Raw genomic sequence first — 25,155 nt, forward strand, 5'->3', positions numbered from 1 at the left:
CCGCATTGGCGTTACCCACCATGCAGACTAATCTCTGCAACCAGCCTATCGCCACTTCAAAATCAAATTCGCTTTCGCCCGATTGGGCGGACTCCACTAGCTCGTATAGTTTAGTTATGGGTCCCAAAGTATCAAGGAGTTTGTCTTGACAATTTCTGAGGGAAAAATCCAATCCCTTCCTTGGTTTCCAACCAGATTTGTTCAAGAATTGGACCAGCTGAGGGTCCACGTCAGGTGTCTTTTCCACCGAGTCTGGGAGGATGGGACGTGGGCATTCTGCCCGTAACTTATTACGCCCCTCCTTGGATAAGGGCTTTCGCACCCGAAGTGCGAGATACTTGGCAATGTGAGTAGGCGGCTCCCATGCTGCCGAGCGAGGGTGACGGAGGTCATCTGGGTCAAATAACAGGTTGCCCAGTGGGTCCCGCAAAAGGTCGCCCTCGCCAGAGTCAGGAGGCGCAGTGCCCTGAGCCATACTCTTTTGGGTAGCAACGCCTGTTTGGATGTCAGACCCGGAATCTGAAAGTTCCGCGCTGTAGTGATCCATATAGGAGTCTTCATACTCCTCCTCCACACTCCGGTCCGAATCGGACGAATCCCCATGGGCACGTGCCCGTTTCCAAGTTCTGGCCGATTTTGCCCGGCCAGGGGCTCTAGTGCGCGGTGGTATCGCGCCATCTTTGACAGCCTGAGGCGTGTCATTCAATGCAGGCTGAGCCTGCAGTTCAGGAGGGGAGGTCACATGTCTGCTCTTTGCCAACGCCTTACGACCCGGTTGTGCCACGTTAGTGGGTATTGGGTTGCGTGTGTTTTGCATTCCACTAGTCTGTGTCTGTATCAGTGCCTCTGTTATAGACTGAGAGATAGAGGACGACATTACCCCCATCGCAGAGGTTAGAGCTCTGTTGATGGATTGTGCCATGGTAGCGTCCAGGAGGGATTGAAACTCCTCGGATGCCATGAGGCTGGCGTCATTTAAACCTCCCTTGTTAGAGGGGGAAACGCCTGATGTGGGGCACATAGACCCTGAGGGTCTGTCACTCTGATCCTGCATAGCAGAGAAATCTTTACAGGGAAATATATACCCTAGTTCAAATAGTGGAAAAATATTGGGCCCAGTAAAATCCTCTATACACTAGGTACTTAGCCACTAAATACAGCCTGTAAAGGAACTAGCTTGAGGAAAGAAACAGCACAAAAGAAGGGTGTCAGGATAGATTAATCCTCCACACCACACTTACAGTTAGTTAGAGGTATGACAGCCAATAACCTGTAGTATATCCCAGTCTGGGTCTTAGGAGAGTGCTTGCCGAGTAGGAGAAGCCGGTAGGAGCTACAATTCAGCAGATTCCCGCCGAAATCGCGTTAAAATGGCCGCCGCGAGTGAAAGTACATTCCCGGCGACATAAAAACCAAAAAGATGGCCGCCGCGCTACCAACTGCGCATGCGCGACCGGCCTGAAAGGGGAAAATTAATTTCAGGGACCGCGCATGCGCGGCCGCCCGCAACACCGCGGAAAGACAGCGGACATAAACCGGAGGCGCAAGCCGAGCACCAGAAGGTAAATAAAAGCCCCAGACACCTAACAGGGAAAACGATAGGTGAGGGCAGGGAGGAATCACTCCCTGAAGCAGGCAAGCAGCACTCTCCTGACACCAGAGGGGATACACCACAGTAGCAACGATAATGATAACACAATATAACACAATATAAGTATTACACACAATTTAGTGAAAAAACCAATTAATGTGTAAAATTAAATACAAGTAAATGTAGAAAATTTCAGGAGTAGCAAGATGAGGTACTTAACTTGTCTGAGGGAGCAGCAAGAAAGAGGAGGAGTCAAGGAACACTACACCTATATGGACTATGCTGTATGCTGATTGGCCCTACTGTTACCAGGCTATTGTTATGGTTTTCTTTTTCTATGATTCTCTCATACTTCCCTTTTCTTGCTGCTGGGAGTATAATAAAGAAAGAGAATGCATAATAGGAGCCTCCGTGTCTTTAATAAAATTCTTATTTTTATATTCCTTCAATACAAGGTATAAAAGACAGTACGTGAGAAACAATAGATAATACCTGCCAATCCCTAAAGGCAAACTATAGTGCTAGAAAAACACTATAATTTCATTAAGTTCCTCCCTCCCCCGGTGGTGCTGAAATGGTTATCATTTACCTCATTCAAATGCCAATGTCCCTCGGCTCTGCTTCAGACTCCATCTTTGCTCCTCCGCTGATGTCAGTCGGGAGGGGTTACCCAATGCGCATCGAGCTTTCCTGTGGGATTATGGGTGACCCTAGATGTCATCATGCCAACCAAAAGTCGCCTAACCACTGTCTGGTAGACAACCACTTGAGGTGTGTTAATACTGCAAAGTAATTATTGTAGTTTATCAAAAACTGCAATAATTACAATTGCAATGCACCCAGACCACTTCACTGAGTTAAAGTGGTCTGGGTACCTATAGTGTCCCTTTTACTGATCTCAGAAACTCAAAATAACATAGCAGAGAAGAACAGTGAGTTTTGTGAGCATTACATTAAACTTGGAGAAAGAAAAGAGGCGGAGGATGCAATATTATGTAAACAATGGAATACTAAAGAAAAATATTCATGAAATAAAACACAACTTTTAATAACCGTCTAAATCCCTAATAAGTCTCATAGGACAGAAGATACCAACTAGTTGTAGTTGGTATCTTCTGTCCTATGAGACTTTTTAGGGATTTAGATATTTATTAAAAGTTATGTTTTATTTCATGAATATTTTTCTGTAGTATTCCATTGTTTACATAATATTGCATCCTCCGCCTCTTTTCTTTCTCCATTTCACTACAGGGGTTATCCCCCATCTAGGAAGTATGCATAGGCATTAATTCTATTTTTTTCTTTTTCTTTTCTGTTTCTCTTTTTGCTACATTAAACTTGTACAGTTATCACAGTAAGCTGCAGTCAGACTATTCCAATGGTTTAATGTTTTATTCCTTTCCTTAGAGTAGGACAAAGCCGTCTTGTGCAGCAGCCACTGCAGTGTGTCACTGTCATATATGATTTGGCCTCCCATGGAGAGGTGTATTGTGTTTAAAAATAGATGCGCCAAAGTATAATCTCCCTGCTGTGTCAGGACACGGGTAATTTCATGTTTCAATGGCTGTCACACAGTATTTTTATATATTTTATAAGGACAACACCTAAATGCTAGCGATTCAACACCTTCAAAAATGATCATATGCATATACACCATATCACATTCCATATAATAGGTAGCCTAATCTTCACAGTGTGTTATTTATGAGAAAGGTATCATAAACTTTCAGGCTAACAGGAAGGATATGAAGAATGTCCTTATATTGGGACCTTAACAGGGAGCTGCAGTATTTCTATCCACAATTGTAATAATTCTGAAGTTAGATGTAAGAGAATATGATAAATGTCAGCTGTCATGGCAACATGTCAATTAGCCAAATGTAATATAAGCAATCTTGGAAGTCAAAGAGCTTTTACATGAAATTCTATAATATAGAAAATATCTTTATGATACACCTAACTGGGTCCTCTTTCCACATTTTCTCCAGGGTATGGGGCATATCAGCTATTCAATAGGCCTTAAGCAGCAGTGCCCCTATCATTTTAATCCTGTGGTTAGTAGATACGGCAGTGTTTTGGGTGCATGGCTAAACATACCTACCTTAGTGGCTCTCTTCTTGACAACCACTAGAGAGTTCTTACACTACAGCAATGACCACATTTTAATTGGTTATGTGACATTCAACGTTGAACGTCATCAAATACAGATTAAAAAAAGGATTGGATTCAGTGCTTCTCTTTGAGAAGCATTTGATTGGATGGGCACAGCATACGCCTCGTATGTGCTTCTTGTGACTAGTACTTCTCTATAAGAATTATTGTATTGGACGAGAAACAAAGAAAGTGATGTCTGCGGGACTAGGTCACCAGAGGAGGAGCAGGCAGCACTGTATCTTTAATTTAGGGGGCGGGGGGCCCTTAATCTAAATAGGAAGGAATACACTACATTCTTAGAATTACATGTATTCCTAACGCTAGAGTGTTCCTTTAAATGTGTATACTCTGTTTCCTGGATTTACTAGAAATACTAGTTCTTTACATTCCCTACAGAAACATTGATTTGTCACAATATTTTGATAGTCCCAACAACTTTTCCCTGAAAAAAATCGGGATTGCCAAGACGTAGAAAAACAGATTGTTAATCATTCAAGAAACACTCTAAACACCATGCCATCACAGTGCCCTGTAATGCTGTTCTAGTGTACCCCAGTGTTAGGTGTAGGGGTACAACTGGTTAGTAACGGTTTTACTTCTTACTTGTGGTCCACCAGACACTACTCCACACCTCTTCTCTGCTGAAAACTCTCTCCATTGAGCTGAATTTAGAAGTGCAGGTCTTAACTCATTGGCTGAGAGAGATTTGCTATCGCTCTCAGCGAATAAGTTAGCCCTACACTGCATTGCTCAGATTCAGGTAAGAAGTCAAACAGTTACAAAGCACTTTGACTCCTTACATTAGGTAGCGCCTGACACCATAATCACTACAGAGTGTTGCAGTGGTTATGGTACTTGTAGTGAGATTACTTTGACTACTATTTGTTTAGTCCCACTGTAAACTGTAAACTGTATTGCATTTTAATGGTTTCCCTTGGAAATTATGTGTCTTAAATTCTATATACATATTTACAGTCCATATGCACTTGGTTGGGTTGAATTTCCATCAGATTATATAAATTGTACTAACTGGTGTCTCTTTATGACCCTAGCAGGTCAGCAGTGGGAAATGTTACTGGAAAGCTTCATTAGAATAAATCTTTACATTACACTTTGCTATCATTAGGGATTCTTCCAGGCTAAGGCAAACATAGCTCACAATGGATTATTATTGTAGAAATGTTACTTCATAAATTAAAGCGACACTGTAGGCACTATGGCCATTTCATCTAATTCAATTGTTTATAGTTAATGGGTTTCCATGGTCTTGTCTATCCCTTCAATGGTAGACCATTTTGAGCAGTTTCACTGAATGAGAGTCCCTGGCAACCCATCGCCCTGTCCCTACTGGAGGAATAGCTAATGTGGAGATTCCGCACTTCCTTAGTCATGCCAGTTCATACCAGCAGTGGGTGGCTGTGATAGGCTAAAAGCAGTCAGCTGACAATTTTAGCCATTCACTGCTGGCCTAAAATGTAAAATTTACTTTGAATTCCTTGCATGTTATACTTTAAAGGGATTCTCTAGTGCCTGGAAAACAAACCTGTTTTCCTGGCACTAGAGAATCTTGGAGTGCCCCCCTCCCTGCTGCCCCCCATCCCAAGTCGCTGAAGGGGTTAAACCCCCTTCAGACACTTACCTGAATCCAGTGCCAATGACCGTCGGCGCTGGGCCAGGCTCCGCCCACGCTCCTCCCCTGCCGGCGGGGAGACCTAATGCGCGCACGCATTAGACCTCCCCATAGAAATGTAATGCTTTCCTATGGGTATTCAGGCGATGCTGGAGTTCCTCATGCATAGCGTGAGGACGCCCAGCGTCGTTCAGACGACTAAAAGTCGTCTTTAAGAAGCTGGAAGTCCCTCTAGTGGCTGTCTGGTAGACAGCCACGAGAGGATGACTTAACTCTGAAAGGTCATTATTGCAGTTTATAAAAAACTGCAATAATTACACTTGCCGGGTTAACGGTGATGGGAGTTGGCACCCAGACCTCTTCAATGAGCTGAAGTGGTATGGGTGCCAACAGTGTCCCTTTAATGAATAACTGTGATAGTCCATAGTTGCTGAATATTGCCTATCCTTGTTTAAAGTTTTAATACTGTAAGATTCTGTGACTTTATATGAAAACTTGTATTTTTTGTAGGTTGCATCAACTGATTGACAAGCCAATATTCCATTTATTTCACAAATACACTTTTGACACAATGAACTGCCTCAATTCTTATGAAGATGGTATCGATTCGGAATGCAATCAACATCAGTTTTACTAGAACTCTGGGACACGAGGTACTTTCTGAAATTAGTAGCAGAAATATTATCAGTATCTAAACGCAAGATCAAACTTTGGTTAGCAGCATGGAGTTATTGGCAGCAAACCAACCTGCAACTGACAATTGCTTAGTTTTTACTACACGTAAACTTTTCAAGAATTTGTCTTGAAACTGCCCTAGAATTGTGAACAAATGTCAGTTAATGGAGCATTTTGAAAACATTTTCTGAAAGCATTTTAGCTCCATTCATATACTTGCTTAATGTGTGATGAAACAAACGTATGCTTTTTTTTTTATAGCTGACATGGATGATGATGATGACTCGGGACTTCTTGATTTAATTGGGTAAGCTTGCATTTAAGATTTTACATTATTATTATTTTACATAATGTATTTCTGCATATTGTTAAAATAAGTTGGACAGGGCCAGATGTTCTTCTCACAAAGAAAATTCTCATGGGCTTGCCTATAAGCCCCCCCACTCTAAAAATTCAGATTAAGTGAATTTCATACATTTATGAGAGGGTCATTGCAGGAATAGAAATGTTTATTCATATCTAATAACCTCGTGCATATATGTGTATTTCTGTTTGTCTGTATTATAACATGTTTTACTCTGACAGGGTAGTGTGTACTATGAGAATAAATGAACTTTGTGTGTATAAACGAATGATGTATTTTTAATTCATGCAGTCTTAGGATGATTGTTATGTGTAGGGGGACAGTTAGGGTTAAGTTTAGGGCAAGGTAAGGAGGGTTGGCTTTAGAGCAGAGTTGTTGTTTAACCCCTTAAGGACCAAACTTCTGGAATAAAAGGGACTCATGACATGTCACACATGTCATGTGTCCTTAAGCGGTTAATGAAAGGAAGGTTAGGGTGTTTAGGATAAGAGAGAGGGTCATGGTTACTTTAAACATCCTGCTTATGGTTAGAGTGATTGGGCTTTAGTGTTAAGGATGGTGTATCTTGTGGCTAGAACCTCAATCATTGCATCCTGGCAATCATCCTTTAAAATGTTGTTCTCTTCTGCCATTAAAAATAGTGAAAAAGCAGTTTTGGAAATAATTGTTCTCCTGCGTGCCCTGGCTGTGCCACAACTAAACTGGTGTGATGTGACTTGCTAAAGCTTTAATACATATTTTAAAGGAAAATTGAGCATTACATAATACGGTTGATACAAGGCGGTTTTCAATGTTTTATTCAATTACTTTATTTCCAGCAACGTGACAGTTCAGCTTTAAAATTAGAAGTATTTAGGGAAAGAAGGGTTTAGCGTTACCGAGATATTAAAGTAACACTCATATTACATAGTTGTGTTTAGTATTAGGGTTACGAACTTTAGCTGGATATAGGGTTTCAATAGGAGTTTAGCCCTAGAGATATGTTGTATTTGATATTCGTACTGTGCAGTCTTTCTTGCAAGCGAGGCTATGTTAGTGATGCCATTTTCTTTCTGCTTTCTGTCCTGTCCAGTCCCTCTCATTGAAATAATGGGAGTACCACAGTGACAGTTCTGTTATACACATTGTGTCTCTACTCCTAAACCCTGCTTCACTACTATGTGGTGATTGGAGACATAGGTTAAGGCAGGCAGCATGGGACCTTACTGCAATCATGGCTTGCAAATATATCTCCACTCCCCATGTTCATGCATTCTCGAGCATCGAAATGAGATGAGTGACCGCTCATCTGGCCGCTAAAGCCTGCTCTCTTCCCAGTCTCTGAGAGGGGGAAGGAGAGAAGGCTGTTAAGAGGGATGGTAGGGGTGGACAAAGAGCTTTTGTGCTTTTACTTCCAGGAATGGTCACAGCATGGCTTCAATTGAAGAATCTAATTACGTCCATTCACAGCATGCTGGCAGTGGATGTAATTTTTGGACAGAATTAACATAAATCATTATTGATATATGTACAAAGAAAAAAAACAAGTGTGCGATGAACATTTCTCTCTCATTGAAGTGTATCTTGGTTCTAAAAAAGTTGGAGAACACCACTCTAAAGAACCCTGCATGGATGAATGTGTGTAGGGATACTGAACAGCATTCAATGTAGGGTGTGGAGGTAGTTAGGGTTCTGAGCCTACATTTAGGCATTGTGGATTGTAATGTGCTTTGAAGTACAGATGACTTGATTTAACTGACTGTGTTTACTGTTCTTTTTTTTTTTTAAATTCTTTATTTTGTTTGTGCACTAAGTTAACAAGTAGCCGTGGTGCGCCACAACAGCGACATCAGGGACAATTAGGAAACATGGATAATACAAGTCATGGCATTTGCTATTCAGGCACTTTTTTTTTTTATATAGCAATATTTCAGCAGTGTAGGTTCACGATTTAGGTAAGTGAATTAATTATACAAGCAAAGCTGTACAAGTAAGTATAACCTAAGCTTATAGCGAGTTGGTCAGACAAAGCTCTAGTCTAGCTAAGCTTGGACTAAATGGTTGTCATGCTAGCCTTAGAGTATAAATCCAATATATGCATAATATGTGTAATATGTTTACATCGCTTAATAATGATAATTTTGCTCAGTGAAGTTAAATAACAGGCTTATAGGATTAAAATTATAGGGTTATAGCATTATAACAGGAGAACAAAAATATAAACGCTCAAAACACATCGCTGGTTGTCACAGTGAGACAGTTGCTAGAAGATGTATACATGAAGTAGGGACTGGCTTGCTTTCTACGTGCTAGGTGCAGTAACTGGTACAGACTAGACTAAACAACAGATAGACATATTAGGAGGTGTAGTATTGTCACTGTGGTCTGGGAACTGGGGTGGCATGTCGCCCTTTAAGCTGAATAGTCCCAGTTGCGTGTCACGGTTGGTGCAATGTCCCTTCATCCTATGCCTTCCTTCATGCTGCGGCGGTCTCCCTGCTGTGGGTCTTTCGATTGCAAGCTGTCACGGTTTATTGTGGGTCTGCAGGTAGGGACTGTCGCTGGAGGGGTACTCCCTGGTACTGCCGTTGAGGTGATCTCTCTGGCTTGTACTTGTTGCCGTTGTGGCTTCACTGCAGGACGTGCGTGTAAAGTCTCCGCTGTAAGTGAGCTGTACTTGGCGTTAAGGTTAAGGGTCGCTGATGGGGGTACATGCTGTGAGGTCTCCCTCTCCTCTAGTACTGCCGCCATATTCGTTGGGGACAAGCCCTCTCTGTGAGGCTGGTGGGAGGTCAGGTTAGTGTGCTTCTGCACGATTACTTGCCTTCTCCTATTGCCATCTGACCGGTCCTCGGTCTCCTGTTGCTGGCGAGTGTCTCGCTGCTTCCAACCTTCTACTTGAGGTGTCTGTGCCTGCACCTGTGCGGTCTCGTTTGGGTGTGTATGTGGCTTGATGGCAGGCACTGCCTTGGTGCTCTCCGGGAACATAAGGGCTTCCAGCTTGTCCCAGAAAACCTGGAAGGCTCTGTCCAGCCGGTGCCCTATGTCTTGCTGCTCGCTGTGAGTACAGGGGGAGCATGTGGTCTCCGCCATTTTAGGTGTAGAGCCATCGCTAGTTGCAGGCCCCTGTGTCCCCTCAGCTTTCTCGCCGGGTCGTGCCAGGGTCTCTCGAGGGTAGACCGGGATAACCCCCACCGGTCCAGAGGGGGGGGAACAAGGGTCTGGTCTCCGCTTGTCTGCCGTGGGTGTCAGCGGGGGAGCGGCCGTCTCCCTCGCGCCGACCATGCGTTTAGGCCTCATAGTTAGGGCAGGCGGTGTATACCAGTTTTGTCGTTTGGGTGGCATGGTTGTGTGCCCCTGGATGTCACCTGCCGGTTGGTAGCCTTTTTGGGCCGATTAGGTCCCGTATAGGTGGCTTAAAACAGCTTAATTGTTGCTGCAGGGCAGGAGCTAACCAGGTCTGCGTCCTCTCCCTGCAGCGGTCAGGCCCCGCCCCCCCGTGTTTACTGTTCTGACCATTATTTCCACATGTTGTCATACTCTTTGCATTCTATCTGCATTTCAAGAATGTCCATTTCCCAAAAAGCCAATAGATTGCTTTTAAATAATCATAACTATTTGATCATTTTTTTAAAGCATTTTGTATGTTGCAAAATAGTATAAGTGTTTGTACATGAGTTTTTCTGAAACCTGCATGTAGTTATGGAACTAGCAGGCCAACTAGGCCTTTGGCAGGAGGAGGCAAACTTCAGGCCCTTCAGATGTTGCGGACTACATAGTTTTCTTACAGATGTAATGCTGGCAAAGCATCAGGGGAAACGTGGTCCACAACATCTGGAGTGCCGAAGGTTGCCTATCCCTGGCCTAGGGTACAGGCTCTAAACAGATACCTGGTGCACAAAGGGTAAGCAGAAAAACCTATAAGACCCATCTTAAAGGAACACAATGGGTGCTAACACAACTTAAGGGCATTTGATAGGTTTTGGACACACATTAATTTGTTCTATGTAGTTTTGCTTTAACAAATTGCCACTTTCTGCAGTTTAACTGAGCCCCCATAGTCACACCTCCCCTTTTTACAAAACATTTTCCTGATTGGAGGATATTACATGTCACTCTGCCAGTAACTGATCAATGTGAGCTGAACTGCTGATCTGCCTCTGCTCCACAGCCACTGTCCACTTACTATTTGTATTGTCAGGCATTATATATAGAAACAAAGCTTGAGTGAAAATGAGCAAATAAGAGAACGATGATTGGCTCTGGAGTGAAGTCATGTTAGCAGCTCAGCTCACATTGATCTAAGCTGAGTATGCATACCTTCCAACTCCGACATCCTGCAAATCGAGACGCCAGTGGGAGAAAGCTAAAGGGGCAGGCAAGTCACACGATAAGGGGTCAACCCGTTTGTAAAGGGTTGGTCCGCCCAAGTTAATGGCAGGTCAGCCTGGAATGAATAGGCTGCCTGTCAATCATGCGAGCCAGCCCACTGAGGGCTGACCCTGTAGGGAACACTGGTTCAGGATTCCCTGCAGAGTCCTAGTGGCCTAGTCATAGAGCGAGTACGTTTATTGATGCACTTGTGCTATGATTGTTGGAGTAAGTTTCCTGGGATTCCCAAAAGCTAGACACCAGGGAACTAAGGCGGGACTTTGCAACAGGACTCTAAAATCATGACTGTTCTCACAGAATTTGGGACGTTTGGGAGGCATGGTATCTACAATGAGTCATCAGGCAAACAGGAACATGTTTTGTGAAAAGGAAAGGTGTGGATACAGGGTTATGCTGAAAAATGTAGCATTTGTTTTAAAACAAAGCTAAAGATATTTGAATGTAGAGAAAAAAGAACTACAACATGAGCATGAGCCATGTACTCAACTGAAAACATTTGTATTATTTTATTTTTGTAAACTCTATAAAAAATGCACAATTATCACAATCATGACAATGGGTGTATGGAGTGGTGTGGAGGGACATGGCTGGTCCTAGCGTTATAGTTATCCACGATTACAGCACTGCCTGTGTGAATTATTGCAAGACATGGGACATCGCATAATCCTTATTTATTTATACCTCTAGTAGTGAGAACATGGAGCATACATTGAAAATTAAAATTCTGTAAATATATGGAATTCAATTGTTTTAGGTATCCATGAACAGCAGAATATACACACAAACTAGCTGTTTTGCCATAATTTATGTGCTTATACCACATTTCAAATAAATGTTACCTATTTAGTACCTATTATGTTCTGCCATTGGTTATATAATGGTGTATTCTAATGAACTAAAATTTCTCTTCGATTTCTCTCTTCAATTTCTCTCTTCAAGTGACCCACAGGCATTGAATTTCTTTCTGCATGGAGGAGGTAGTAAATCTGTAAGTTAAGCCTTTTTTTCAATTTAAATCATTCATCGTTTTTTTTTTCTATATATGTGAAAATTGTTACCAAATCAGATTTGTTTTAGCATTCTGGCACATATTAAACTTTTTTTTTTTTTTTTAAATGTGTCTAATTTTCTATAAACAGAAAGAATACTCTACATATATTTCGATTATACAATCTCCCCCACTACTGCCCCCATCACAGCCCTTATGCCCCTATACATTTACACTAACTACACCTCCTATCACCCCAAGGTACCCTGTACTGCCCCATCACCCTCTGTAGCCCCTACCCCCTTCTCTCCCCTGCAGCCACTACCCCCTGCTCTCCCCTGCAGCCAATACCCCTGCTCCCTTTGCAGCCCCTACCATCCTGCTCTTCCCTGCAGCCTCTACACCCTGCACTCCCCAGCTCCTATACCCTTGCTGCCCTATCCCCTTGCTCCCTGTGCAGCCCCTACCCCCTGCACCCTCTATTGCACCTACGACTCTGTTGCCCATGCACCCTCTGCAGCCCCTGCACCATCTACAGCCCCAAAGCCGACTACAGCCCCTGCCCCCAGGCATCCACTACAGCCCCTATCCCAAGGCAACCTCTACAGCCCCTATACCCCATGCACCCACTACAGCTCCTATTTCCCTCTGCACCCACTACAGCCTGTCCCTCCTCTGCACCCACTACAGCCTCTATTCCCCCCGGCACCCTTTACAACCCCTACCCCCATTCACTCTCTACAGTCCCCCCCTTTGCAGCTCCTTCCCCCCTGCACTCTCTACAGCCCCATCCTCCCGGCACCCTCTGCAGTCCCTACCTCTTTGCACTCACAAGCATAAAAGGGCACTATAGTTACCAGAACAACTACAGCTTAATGTAGTTGTCCTGGTGAGTATAGCCTGCTCCTGCAGTGAAAAGGCAGTGTTTACATTGCTGCCTCGGAACACCTAGGTGTTTACTGTGTCACTGTTGCAAAATGTGCAGCACTGACCGTGTTGCAAAATGTGCAGCAGTGACATTCAGCATCTCCACGATCTGCATGGATACGCTGAACGCTAGTCAAAGAGAATCACTGATTCACTTCATCTCTATGAGGAGATGATGATTGTCGCAGCATAGCGTTTTGCCGCACTTGCACAATCACCTTCCAGTGCTTTCCTATGGTAAAGCATTGGATTGGCTGAGATCATCTAAATTGATTAACTCCGCCAAGGAGGTGGAGCAGGGGCAGTGCAGCCACGAGTTTGGATGGCGCTGTAATAAAGGTGACTAAATCACCTTTTTTTTTATTTTTTTTTTTAAGTTCTTTATTTTTGTCGTGCAAATGAGAACAACACGCATGAGGTACCCCAAAGGCAATCCGCACGCTTTTTCATAAACATTTGAAAACAGAATGGTGTATGTTAATGCATGCACAATTTTATAAGTAATATTTTGTTTGGTATGATTATTCACGCTCTGGTATCTCCTGACTGTTAAGCGGTAGTATAACATATGCAACTCAGGTAAGGTAGGTAACGCTTGGACGGGGATGCTTGTGTCTAGAGGGCTAGGTGTGACTGAGCTAGTTGCACTTGACATTAAAAATACATCATGTAAACAGTTGCTGGCATTTGAGGGTACTGCACATTTTGTTAGAGTACATCTTACATGAGGTTATGATTTGTCCTGAGCTTGTCGAACTGCTTACAACTAATAAAATTTAACAGAAAGCTTTTGGCTAGGCTGTGCTTTAATGAGGTGTCTCGTTTGTGGACCTGCCCGCTGTGCATTAGGTGCTTCAGCTGTGTGCTTATAGTAAACAGGTATTTAAACTAGGTAGGTTATAACAAACGATTAGTTGTTGGATGATAGTAAATAATAAGTAATAAGAAATAAGTGATAAGACAGATAAACAGTCCAGTTTGAGGTTGATACATATCAGTCTGTGGAGTAACAGCGAGGCACTAACTGAGGTGTGCACATCAGGCTGCGTGTAGTTGGAGTTTCACCCTATTCCTTGACTTGGCTTCTGCACACTTCGATTTGAAGAAGTCTCAGTGGCCCCAAACCCGTTGTTCCGTCTGCCCCAGGTTTTTATTGGGACCCGGTTCCTGCTGATCCAGTTGCGTGTTGCTCCTCCGCCGGTATCCCGGTGAGGTTCAGTGTTGGTGTGAACCCGAAGTTTCCCCCTCCGGAGGTGTGGGTCGTGCTCTCGCGGGCTCCCCTTTGCGGCTCTCCGCCCAGGATTGCGGTGAGAAGTTTTGGTCACCACGTGGCTCCGGTAAGTGCCAGGGGGTCGGTCAGATCGTCTCCGTTGGTGCCAGGTGCGCGGCGTAGAGATTTTATGCCTAGTGAGGTGAGGCGTGGGTCGGCAAGTGTTAGGGGGTAAGCCTTGCAATGAGGTGTCGCTCTTCTCTGTCTCTACCCTTTGTTTGTGCCGATCAGATAGTTTGGACCCAGGGTTAGCGGAGATTGTATCCGGGTGCCTCTTAGCTGCCTCTGGGCTGCCATCACCGGGTGCAGTGCGTGGCTCGGTTGCTCTTTTTGGAGCCGGTTTAGCAGGTGAGGTGGTGGGTTGCTGAGAGACCGTTTGGGCTGCTCGCATCTGTGGCACTTTGGCCCACAGCTGTGTCCAAAAGTGGTCGAAGGCTGCCGCTATGCGGTCTGCGTGGGGGGTCCCACTCACATGTCGCATTTGAAGAGGCTGGGTGAGAGCAGGCCCAGGAGCGTGGTCAGTAGCCGCCATCTTGGTCACACAATGCGGGATGCTTGTGGTCACAGAAGTTTGTAGGAGCTTGTGGCCCAGCGTGGTGTGGACCGGGATGACCCCCACCGGTCCATAGGGGGGGGGAACGCGGGCTCTGCATTGCTTCAGCTGGGTGTGGAAACGGCGGGAGAGCGGCCGTCTCTCCCGTGCCGCTCGTGTGAGTAGGCCACATGTTGGTGCCGAGCGGTATTTCCACTTTTCAGGTATCTTCGTGTAGGTTTCAGTTTTCTCTGCCTATATCCAGCTTCCAAGTGCCCGATTTGGGTGTCTGTGTTGGCAGATGTAGCTTATAATGTCGGTTGGCACAGGAGCTGTTGCAGCCTGCGTCCGCTCAGCTCAGCGGTCAGGCCCCGCCCCCCCTAAATCACCTTTTTAATGGTTGCCTATAAACGTACAGTGTCAGGAATACATGTTTGTTCCTTCAAGGTGGCTCGTAACATTTAACACTTTGTTTGTAATTCAAGATACACAATTTGTAGGCCTGCATACCTCATACAAACACATTGCCAAAATCCATAAATATATTGCCATGCTACACAAACACACATAAAGTAAATACAACCCTATTTACAAAACCAAAAACATGTATTCAGATATACTCTGAATCCACATATCCTGACACTACATACAAAGACATACATATATTCACTTACAGCATCGCTCACAGTGAATATACACACAGAAACATACATTTACTTTACATGTACATACAATCAAATACACGGTTCACCTACACCAGCATATATATTGGTCTGCTGGAGGCCCAGGTGCTAATTTTGCCTGGTGGCCCAGGCCACTGTCAGTCTATCCCTGTTGGTAGGCACTAACCAGTGCACACTGGGAACACTCCACAAGACCGTTTTGGAGATGTTCTGATGCAGTCGTCTAGCCATCACTATTTGGCCCTTAGCAGCTTAGTCGAAGTCACTAAGATCTTTTTGCTTGCCAATTTTTCCTGCTTCCAACACATGAAAAACAAGAACCTACTATTCACATGCTGCCTAAAATATCCAATCACTTTACAGATGCCATTGTAAAGATATACTCAATGTCAGTGGTTTTAATGTTGTATATCAGTGTATATACAAAAACTGCTTATTTAAGTTAAATATGTTCTGGTACTTGAAGTGTCTCTTTCTTTACTATACTCAAGCGAAATTTACATTTGTACTCATTCTTTTTTTCCTCATTACTTATTTCAGTTAAAAGTGGGGGATATACACTGAACAAAATTATAAATGCAACACTTTTGTTTTTGCTCCCATTGTTCATGAGCTGACCTCAAAGATCTAAGACTTTTCTATGTACAGAAAAGGTCTATTTCTCTCAAATATTGTTCACAAATCTGTCTAAATCTATGTTAGTGAGCACCTCTTCTTTGCCAAGATTATCCATCCACCTCACAGGTGTGGCATATCAAGATGCTGATTAGACAGCATGATTATTGCAAAGGTGTGCCTTAGGCTGGCTACAATAAAAGGCCACTCTAAAATGTGCAGTTTTATCACACAGCACAATGCCACAGATGTCGTAAGTTTTGAGGGAGCGTGAAGTTGGCATGCTGACTGCAGGAATGTCCACCAGAGCTGTTGCCCGTGAATTGAATGTTCATTTCTCTACCATGAGCCATCTCCAAAGGCTTTTCAGAGAATTTGGCAGTACGTGGAACCGGCCTCATAACCTCAGACCACGTGTAACCACACCATCCCAGGACCTCCACATCCAGCATCTTCACCTCCAAGATCGTCTGAGACCAGCCACCCGGATAGCTGCTGCAACAATCGGTTTGCATAAGAATTTCTGCACAAACTGTCAGAAACTGTCTCAGGGAAGCTCATCTGCATGCTTGTCGTCCTCATCGGGGTCTCAACCTGACAGCATTTTGTCGTCGTAACCGACTTGAGTAGGTAAATGCTCACATTCGATGGTGTCTGGCACTTTGGAGAGGTGTTCTCTTCATGGATGAATCCTGGTTTTAACTGTACAGGGCAGATGGCAAAGAGGGTGTATGGCGTCGTGTGGGTGAGCGGTTTGCTGATGTCAACATTGTGGCTCGAGTGGCTCATGGTTGCGGTGGGGTTATGGTATGGGCAGGCGTATGTTATGGACAACGAAACGCATGTGCATTTTATTGATGGCATTTTGAATACACAGAGATACTGTGACAAGATCCTAAGGCATATTGTTGTGCCATTAATGCACGACCATCACCTCATTTTGCAGCATGATAATGCACAGCCCCATGTTGCAAGGATCTGTACACAAATCCACATATGTCACCCATTGAGCATGTTTGGGATGCTATGGATCGGTGTATACAACAGCGTTTCCCAGGTCCTGCCAATATCCAGCAATGTCGCACAGCCATTGAAGTGGAGTAAACCAACATTCCACAGGTCACAATCAACAACCTGATCCGCTCTATGCAAAGGAGATGTGTTGCACTGCGTGAGGCAAATGGTGGCCACACCATATACGGTAAAACTGCACATTTTAGAGTGGACTTTTTATTGTGGCCAGTCTAAGACACACCTGTGCAATAATCATGCTGTCTAATCAGCATCTTTATATGCCACACCTGTGAGGTGGATGGATTATCTCGGCAAAGGAGAAATGACACTAACACAGAATTAGACAGATTTGTGAACAATATTTGAGAGAAATAGGCCTTTTGTGTAAATAGAAAAAGTCTTAGATCTTTGAGTTCAGCTCATGAAAAATAGGGGCAAAAACAAAAGTGATGTGTTTATAATTTTGTTCAGTGTATTTAATTAATTCTTATCTCACAATTTGCAGGCTGAAGATGAATTAATGAATGCAGATTTTTCATCGCCCAACTCAAATTCCATATTTGCCCATATTACTGTAAGTATCATTACAAGAAACTTTTTATTCAATTATAAAATGTTTTTGTTAATACCTTTGTCAATATGTGATATTGTGTTGTGTCCCCACCCCCACATTTTTATTCGGTAGAAGGCGCTGACATTAAACACAATTTGGTAGCAGCAAACCTATTAAATTAAATATTTAGTAGAATAATATCTGTAACTATTGTTAAGTCTTAGAGGATTCCTAAAAGTCAGTCTAACAAATCTTATTAACATTATATTTTTTAGCATGCGGATCCTAAATCATCCATCAAAAGTACTCACAATCCCGTGGGGGAAGGATCCAATGATGGATTACAGTTGTCAAGTAGCTTGCAGTTTCTTGAAGATGAGCTTGAATCTTCATCTATGCCCGATCTCAGTGAAGATATTCTTCAAAAATCACTGGAAGAGGCCAATATTACAGAACAAATTTTGGCAGAAGAGGCATATTTGGATGCCAGTGTAGGATCTGGACCGCAGTTTTCAAATGTTTCAATTCATTCACACTCATCAGCATCTTTTACTCAGGCTTCTAATGTCCCTAATTACTCAGGTCAATCATTGCATTCAGTAGGAGTGACCCATGTGCCTCTAGTACAGCAACAAGTAGGCACATCGTTTGCAAGCAATACAGTAGGTGTGCAACATGGATTTATGCAACAAGTGGGAATCATTCCTAACCAGCATATGTCTAATAGTAATCATAGTGGTTCTGGACAGATCCACGTAATTAGCTCTATTAATAACCAGTCGCCGGTTATGACTATTAATAACCTTGACGGATCACACATTATACTGAAAAGCGGACAGCAAGCATCTGCCAACGCAGGACTCATGGTCCATAGGCAGACTCCCAATGGCAATGCAATGTTTGGAAGTCCAAATGCAAGCCCAGGAGGGCAATCGGTTGCTGTTCCATTCAACAGTGGCAACTTTCACACATCTTTACCTGTCCATAATATTATTATCCATAGAGGATCAACACCAAATACCCATAAGGCCCACATTAACATTCAGCCTAAGCCTATGCAGATTGGACAACAGACTACATACAATGTGCATCAAATAGGCGTACAACAGCATCATGTCCATCAAGGGGTGCCTTTCGCTTCTGGAAACCCTCCTCAAAGTTCAGTAGGCCAGCAAATGGCTGTTAATCAACAGGGCCCTCGGAACCAAGTTGGTCAACATCCTGGAGGTAGCATTGTTATTCATTCTTCTATGGGGCAATCACCTGGACATCCAAACCAGTTTGTCATTCCTACAGGCCTCTCTGTGAATTCTGGTTCAGTCCAGCACATCCAGACCATTAATAATCCACTGGTTCAGTCCCATCTCAATTCTCGTCAACTCCCGGCAGATCATTTAATGTTGAACAGAAATGCAGCCAGTATGGTTAGACATAATCAACCATACTCAGGGCAAATGGTAAATAGCCAAGGCACAGCTGTGCAGCTTGTACCTGGTCAGACTTTTACTGGACCTGGAGGCCAGGTTATTTTAAACCATGGACAAATGTCACAAATATCACCTACAGTTTTACACTTGTCCCCTGGTCAAAGTAGTACTGCTCAAACTAGGTCGACCTATACATCTGTACCCCACAGTGGCACTAGCATGTCTGTCCCCAATCGTTTCACTGTTGTAGGTTCCAACACAGTACTTCAGAATATGGGACCATCTTACCAGACTTCTGCCAGAGATGAACAATTTGTCAGCGATCAACATCAAAACAGAACCCATTCTGCAATGAATGAATCTCATGTTACGGTTACCAGTGCTAAATCCACCAACGTCTTCTGTACCACTACAGGCTCCCAGCAGACATACACCTGCAGCCAGGTATTTAAAACAAAGATATGATTATTTGTATTTAGATATGTTTTCATGTTGTTGTTTTCTTTTTAAATTTAAGTATTGCTATACAAAATAAAAATAATACCATTAGAACATACAATTTGGATATATCAAATATTTTCTACTTGTCATAGGTTCACAATAAAGTTATGAACCATCAATCTCCTGTGTCATCAATGAAAACCCAGGATGGACTGCGACAACCACATATGCCGGGTATTCTTACTAAATCTCTTTTACAGGATAAAGTAAATGTACTAATCTGTAAAGAATTTAACCATTTCACTGTGTATTTATGTTAACTAACACACTAGTTATAAATATTTTATCAAGTTACAAATTTAGGCCAGGTAAAAACTGGAATGATTCAAGACACCAACTGCTCTTAATCTGTCCTGGTAACTTTGTTATATGCATCTACCTGTGTGATAAAAAATATATTCCAAAAAATATATTTCAGTTAATACCGCACTCACATGCATAAAAATATGCATCAGAAAAAAAAGAGAATCACTGTGTAAATATGCAAGAGTTCATTTATTGTACACTAGATACATCAAATTCATAAAAATAGAAATATACAAATTGATGATCTCTCCATGAATTAATCTATGATACATGTGACAAAATGTCATAATATATACATCCCAGACTATTTACAACTATATACATTCCATGAACACTATATGCATGAAGCTGAAAGTTCATAAATATTCAAGTGGATCCACCACTAGATTGCTAAAAGCAAAGAATGAAGAAAAAAATTAAAGAAAAAAAATGAAAAAGGAAAAATGACAAAAAATGAAAAAACTGAAAAGTTCAAAGGACTGCAAAAAGTTCACTGATTATATGATGAAAAAATGGTTGGATCTCACCACAGATTATGCATACTGTAGATGTGGACCACAGGATTAAATCTATTCACTTGCAGTCAGTTGTCCAATCGACTGTTGGAAGAGAGAGGTGTTCAAAAGAATATCCCTTTATCAAGTGTTGCAGTAATTGGAAGCAATTCTCCTCTGATCTCGTCTGCAATTGCGGTCTCTCATCTTACTTGTCTTGTGTGTGACTGGGCATTTTTTGTCATTTTTCCTTTTTCCTTTTCCCTTTTTTCTTTCCTTTTTTCTTCATTCTTTTTGTTTTTCTTTTTTGTTTTTTGCTTTTTTTAAACTGAATAGCAATCTAGTGGTGGATCCACCTGAATATTTATGAACTTTCAGCTTCATACATATGGTGTTCATGGACTGTATATAGTTGTAAATAGTCTGGGAAAATTGTCAAATTTGAAAATTTGTCACATGTATCATAGATGAGATCATCAATTTGTATATTTGGCGACAGTGGTCTTTTTTTCTATTTTTATGAATTTGATGTATCTAGTGTACAATAAATGAACTTTTACATATTTACACCGTGATTCTCTTTTTCTGATGCATATTTTTATGTATGCGAGTGTGGTATTAACTGAAATATTTTTTTGTATATATAATTGAGGTCCTTTTGGGGAATACCTCCAATACCTGCACCATTACGTAATTTGATGCCAACACAATCAACACTGAATTTAATAAATATATACAATTACGGTATGTATTTTTTTTATCTCGCAGGACACAACTCTGGAAGTAAACAATTACATGAGTCTCTTACTCAACAACAAGAACAACTGCTAGGATCTCCACTGCAAAATATGGAGGTTAGAACTATTGAGACTGTAATGTTTCATATATTGATATTCATAAACACTTGTCAAATCTAATTTACTGATTGTTTTTTAAGACACAGAGATAAAGCATTTAAAATATGTTTAAAAAGGTAACAAAAGAAAAAAAAAAATTCCTTTTTGCAGCAAATTCATAGACTTGAGTCTCTCAAGTGAGGTCTGTTGTAACCAGTAGCTGCCTGAGATCTTTCATTCACTCTCTGGTTTGCCATTAATTTAAAGTGTGCATGAAAACATGTGCATATATGCAATAATACCACGGGCAAATAAATGACAAGGAATTTTTGCAGCATTTCTTCAGTTGGTAAAAAATAATGCATTATGAAGTTGATGGAAGATGCCAGTCTCTCCTATTAGATTGTGCAAGCAAATGTTTTATGAAGAAAACACTACATGCTCTTAAATACTATGGCATTATTTCCCATTAGAGGGGAACTGTGCTGGATAGGTTTTATTTTCATATTGTTCTGTTTGGAGAATGTTTACAGCCCAGTTGGGTACAGGAATAATTTCTGTATTTATTTCAATGCAGCATATGTAGTATGTTGCAGAGTCTCAACACTCTGTGTTGGTATTGAGGCACCCAGAGTTGAAGCCGTGGCACATTTTGTAAAGTGCTGCGGAATAGGTTAGTGCTGTATGAATGCTCATAATAATAATAATACGTTTTGTCAGCAATCATGCAAAAAATCTGGAATTTCAACATTCAGTCAGTTGTGTGGTTGCAAGCCAACTGTGTGGAGTGTTCTTTTCTAAATATATAATGAAAATAGAAAATAATTTCTATCAAATTTTAAACAACATTAACTAATTGGTTGCAAAATGCAGTTGTAGAAAAGTTGCCAAAATGGCTGACTAGAAAAAAGCAAGCAATTTAAAAAAACAAAACCAAAAAAAATCATGGGGAACATACATTAAGAAGTGTCCAAGTGTAACAGTGATATAATACTCAGGAATCCTGGATGAAGCTACATGTTGAAATGTATAAATAAGGAGAATAAACTATTGGTTGGCTTTATTCTTCTATTAACTACTTAGGTACCACATGATGGTCTATGCCGTCCTGGAGTACAGGGCTTTAACGTCCGTTGACGGCATTGACGGTCATGCATTAAAAGTACCAGCAGGGTTAAATCTTGCTGGAACCAGGGAGCACCAGGTATCATTGGATATGTAAGGGTCCCCTCTGTCATCTGGAACCACAGCTAAAGGCCCCAGACTGATAGATCAAAGATGAGCTATGTTCAGCACTCAAAGTAAATAACGCTTGAAATCACATTAGGGGTAAGATTAGGGGCAAAGGTATACATCATTGTAATGGAGAACAATATAATGCAAATTTGGAGTATTTACTGTAGTAGGTCCACACACGTGTTTGTGATATCCCTCGAAATAAAACAAATGTGACAAAAAACTAAATAGAACTAACAAATATGACCACGGTTTGTGATAAAATGGTTAAAGGAAAAGTGTGAAAATGGTCATAGTTAAATAGCCTAGGGATGCACATTCTACAAATACACATTTTTGTGTAGCGATTCTGGATTCTGTGACCACTATTAAAGTTGTAATTTCAGCATGCCATATTTTGTAAAGTTTACGCATTAAAACCATAATTCACTCCTTGCAATATTTAATTTATAACTTCTAAAGATTAATTGAAATCATACATATTGGGCAGTAAAATAAAACAAATTCATAAATATACATATAAGAGAAAAAATATAAACATGGCAGCCACAATGGGCATTTTATCCATCTGTCTGGAGAACGATTATATAACATGTAAATAACCTTGTAGCAAGTACAATAAAAGCTCTTACACCTCAATGATTGTAGATGTTCTTTGCATGATGAGATATATGGACAGTTTATTCATATTTGTTTTTCCTGTAATAGGTTGACGTGAAGCCAGGATTACTGAAGAGACCAGCTTCCAGACAGCTTACAAAGGAAACCTTGTGAGTTTTTCTTGGCAGTGATTATAATAGCATACACAAGTAGTTTTAACCATTGGGTCAGGAGACTAAAATGGGTCTGAGGAGAGGAGTGTCTCACGGTTCCATTCTCTTTAATCAGTTTATTAATTACCTTGAAGTAAACAGAAAGTCACATCTTAGTATTTACTTTAAATAAATGCATCTAAGAAAAGATATGATAACATCATATAAACATATATCGAGAGCACAGCATGGCTCTCAGGTGCTCTGTTTATTAATAGGACAAATAACAAGAGGTCATCCACTGAGACTTTAAGAAATTAGATTTCACCGCAGTTAGAGGAATTAATCTTTACAATAAGACCAATACAAATTTAGAATTCTCTAGAAAGAATATTTTATCAGGTCTAGTAGATATTGTTAAAAAAGAAAGATCTGGATGCTTTAATGCAAATATATTTGCAGCACAATTGGATATTAAAAAAAAAAAAAAAAAAAAAAAAAAGTTCCATTCAAGTCCTTTTGTAATTATGTAGACATTCGCCCACATTAAGTTGTGCCCTAATGCAGTTGAGGTTCATCTGATGCTAATTAAATTGCATGGCATTCAATGTTTTATTCTTAAAGGGACACTATAGTCACCCAGACCATTTCAGCTCAATGAAGTAGACCTGGTCTAGGTGCCAGGTTCCTCAGGTTTTAACCCATCACATGTAAACATAGCAGTTTTAGAGAAACTGCTATGTTTACATAGCAGGGTTAATCACACCTCTAGTGGCTGTCTTCCTGACAGCCGCTAGAGGCGCTTCTGCAACGCTAGATGCGAAATTCGCATCCTGCGTGCAGAACGTCCATAGGAAAGCATTGAGAAATGCTTTCCTATGGACTGTTAGAACGCACGCGCGGCTCTTGCCGCCCATGCACATTCCGCTCTACTCGGGAGCTGACGTCCGCGGGGAGGAGAGGTCACCAGCGCCGAGGGAACCCAGCACTGGATTAAGCTAAGCTGCTGAAGGGGTTTTAACCCCTTCAGCACCACGGGAGGGGGACCCTGAGGGTGAGGGTCCCCCAAGGATGACATAGTGTCAGGAAAACGGGTTTGTTTTCCTTACACTATAGTGATCCTTTAATGATATTACACTTGAAGAATAAAGAATTGTTCACTGAGCTTTCTTTTTGAAGAATGGATAGCTTAGTTAAATCTTACCCATAATTTCATAATATTATAAATAAAGAATATTCTGAGCATACATTTCTAACCTTCTAAATTTAAATAACTTTCTTATTGCAGAATTCTTCAGCAGTTGCGCAAGGACCAAGAGCAGTGTGTACTGCCTAATAAATCTCAATTCCAGTCATTAAATGATGCTATTCAGAGACTTCTTCCATATCACGTATTCCAAGGATCACTGCCAACTGAAGAAGACTTGAAAACAGGTATTGGTGTAGTGGCATCTAAATTAAAAATTTTAGTGTCCAGTGAAACATTTCTTTCATTTAGCATGCAAATATTCTGTATGTGTGTTTTGATATTTCCAAACCCATTACATTGATTGAAAAATAACAGACTTTTTTCAAGATATATTTAATGATTCACTTCATCACTATTTTTTTTTTCAGTGGATGATGAGTTTGAGGCTGTGGCTACTCATCTGTTGAAAAAGACTCAGGCAATGCTTAATAAGTACCGCCTGCTGCTTTTGGAAGATGCTATGGTGCGTATTAACAAAATAACTATTGCTATGGTTTTTTTTTCACTTGTTTTATTTGCTGCTTTGGAAAATAGGAAATTCATAATCAAAAATAGCATGTGCTCCCATTGTAATGATTTCTTAAACATTATTATTTAATTAGTATATAACAATTGTTTCCATATTTGTAGAGCTACAGTTTTCAAATTATACTGTGATATTGAAACATTTAACAGGAGCATTGTGGTTTAGTGATTGAGACATGTTCACTGCTGCATAATGAACTTATAGTTATAGTTTGTCATCTGTTTACTAAAAATTAAATAGAAATGAAAAACAGCTTGCAAAATATATAATCGTTAACAATTCTCCAGCTCAAGTTCTCTGACCTAAACTTTGCAGATGAATTGCACTGATAATATTTTACAATAACGATGATAATGTCTGGAGCCAGGTAAAAGTGCGCTTATCCATCAAAAGAAATTATTGACATTTGGTAGCAGAGCATTGAGAAAATATATTGTGTTAAATTTTGAATGATTGAGCAG

General features: G+C 41.3%; 1 protein-coding gene across 3 annotated transcripts in view; it reads left to right on the forward strand.

The window, feature by feature from the left end:
- BICRAL (BICRA like chromatin remodeling complex associated protein) overlaps positions 1 to 25,155 on the forward strand; it is a 123,065-nt gene that overhangs the window by 92,777 nt on the left and 5,133 nt on the right. For all 3 annotated transcript variants that reach the window (XM_063443887.1, XM_063443885.1, XM_063443886.1), the window contains exons 2-11: positions 5,886 to 6,028; positions 6,312 to 6,357; positions 11,725 to 11,773; positions 17,320 to 17,388; positions 17,643 to 19,238; positions 19,388 to 19,469; positions 20,864 to 20,949; positions 22,876 to 22,937; positions 24,208 to 24,353; positions 24,537 to 24,631. In XM_063443887.1, coding sequence (XP_063299957.1) covers positions 6,317 to 6,357; positions 11,725 to 11,773; positions 17,320 to 17,388; positions 17,643 to 19,238; positions 19,388 to 19,469; positions 20,864 to 20,949; positions 22,876 to 22,937; positions 24,208 to 24,353; positions 24,537 to 24,631 — 2,226 coding nt within the window. In that variant the 5' untranslated portion in view covers positions 5,886 to 6,028; positions 6,312 to 6,316. The remainder of the gene's footprint in view (positions 1 to 5,885; positions 6,029 to 6,311; positions 6,358 to 11,724; positions 11,774 to 17,319; positions 17,389 to 17,642; positions 19,239 to 19,387; positions 19,470 to 20,863; positions 20,950 to 22,875; positions 22,938 to 24,207; positions 24,354 to 24,536; positions 24,632 to 25,155) is intronic.

This window comes from Pelobates fuscus, chromosome 2, assembly GCF_036172605.1.
Source record: "Pelobates fuscus isolate aPelFus1 chromosome 2, aPelFus1.pri, whole genome shotgun sequence".
Lineage (NCBI taxonomy): Eukaryota > Metazoa > Chordata > Amphibia > Anura > Pelobatidae > Pelobates > Pelobates fuscus.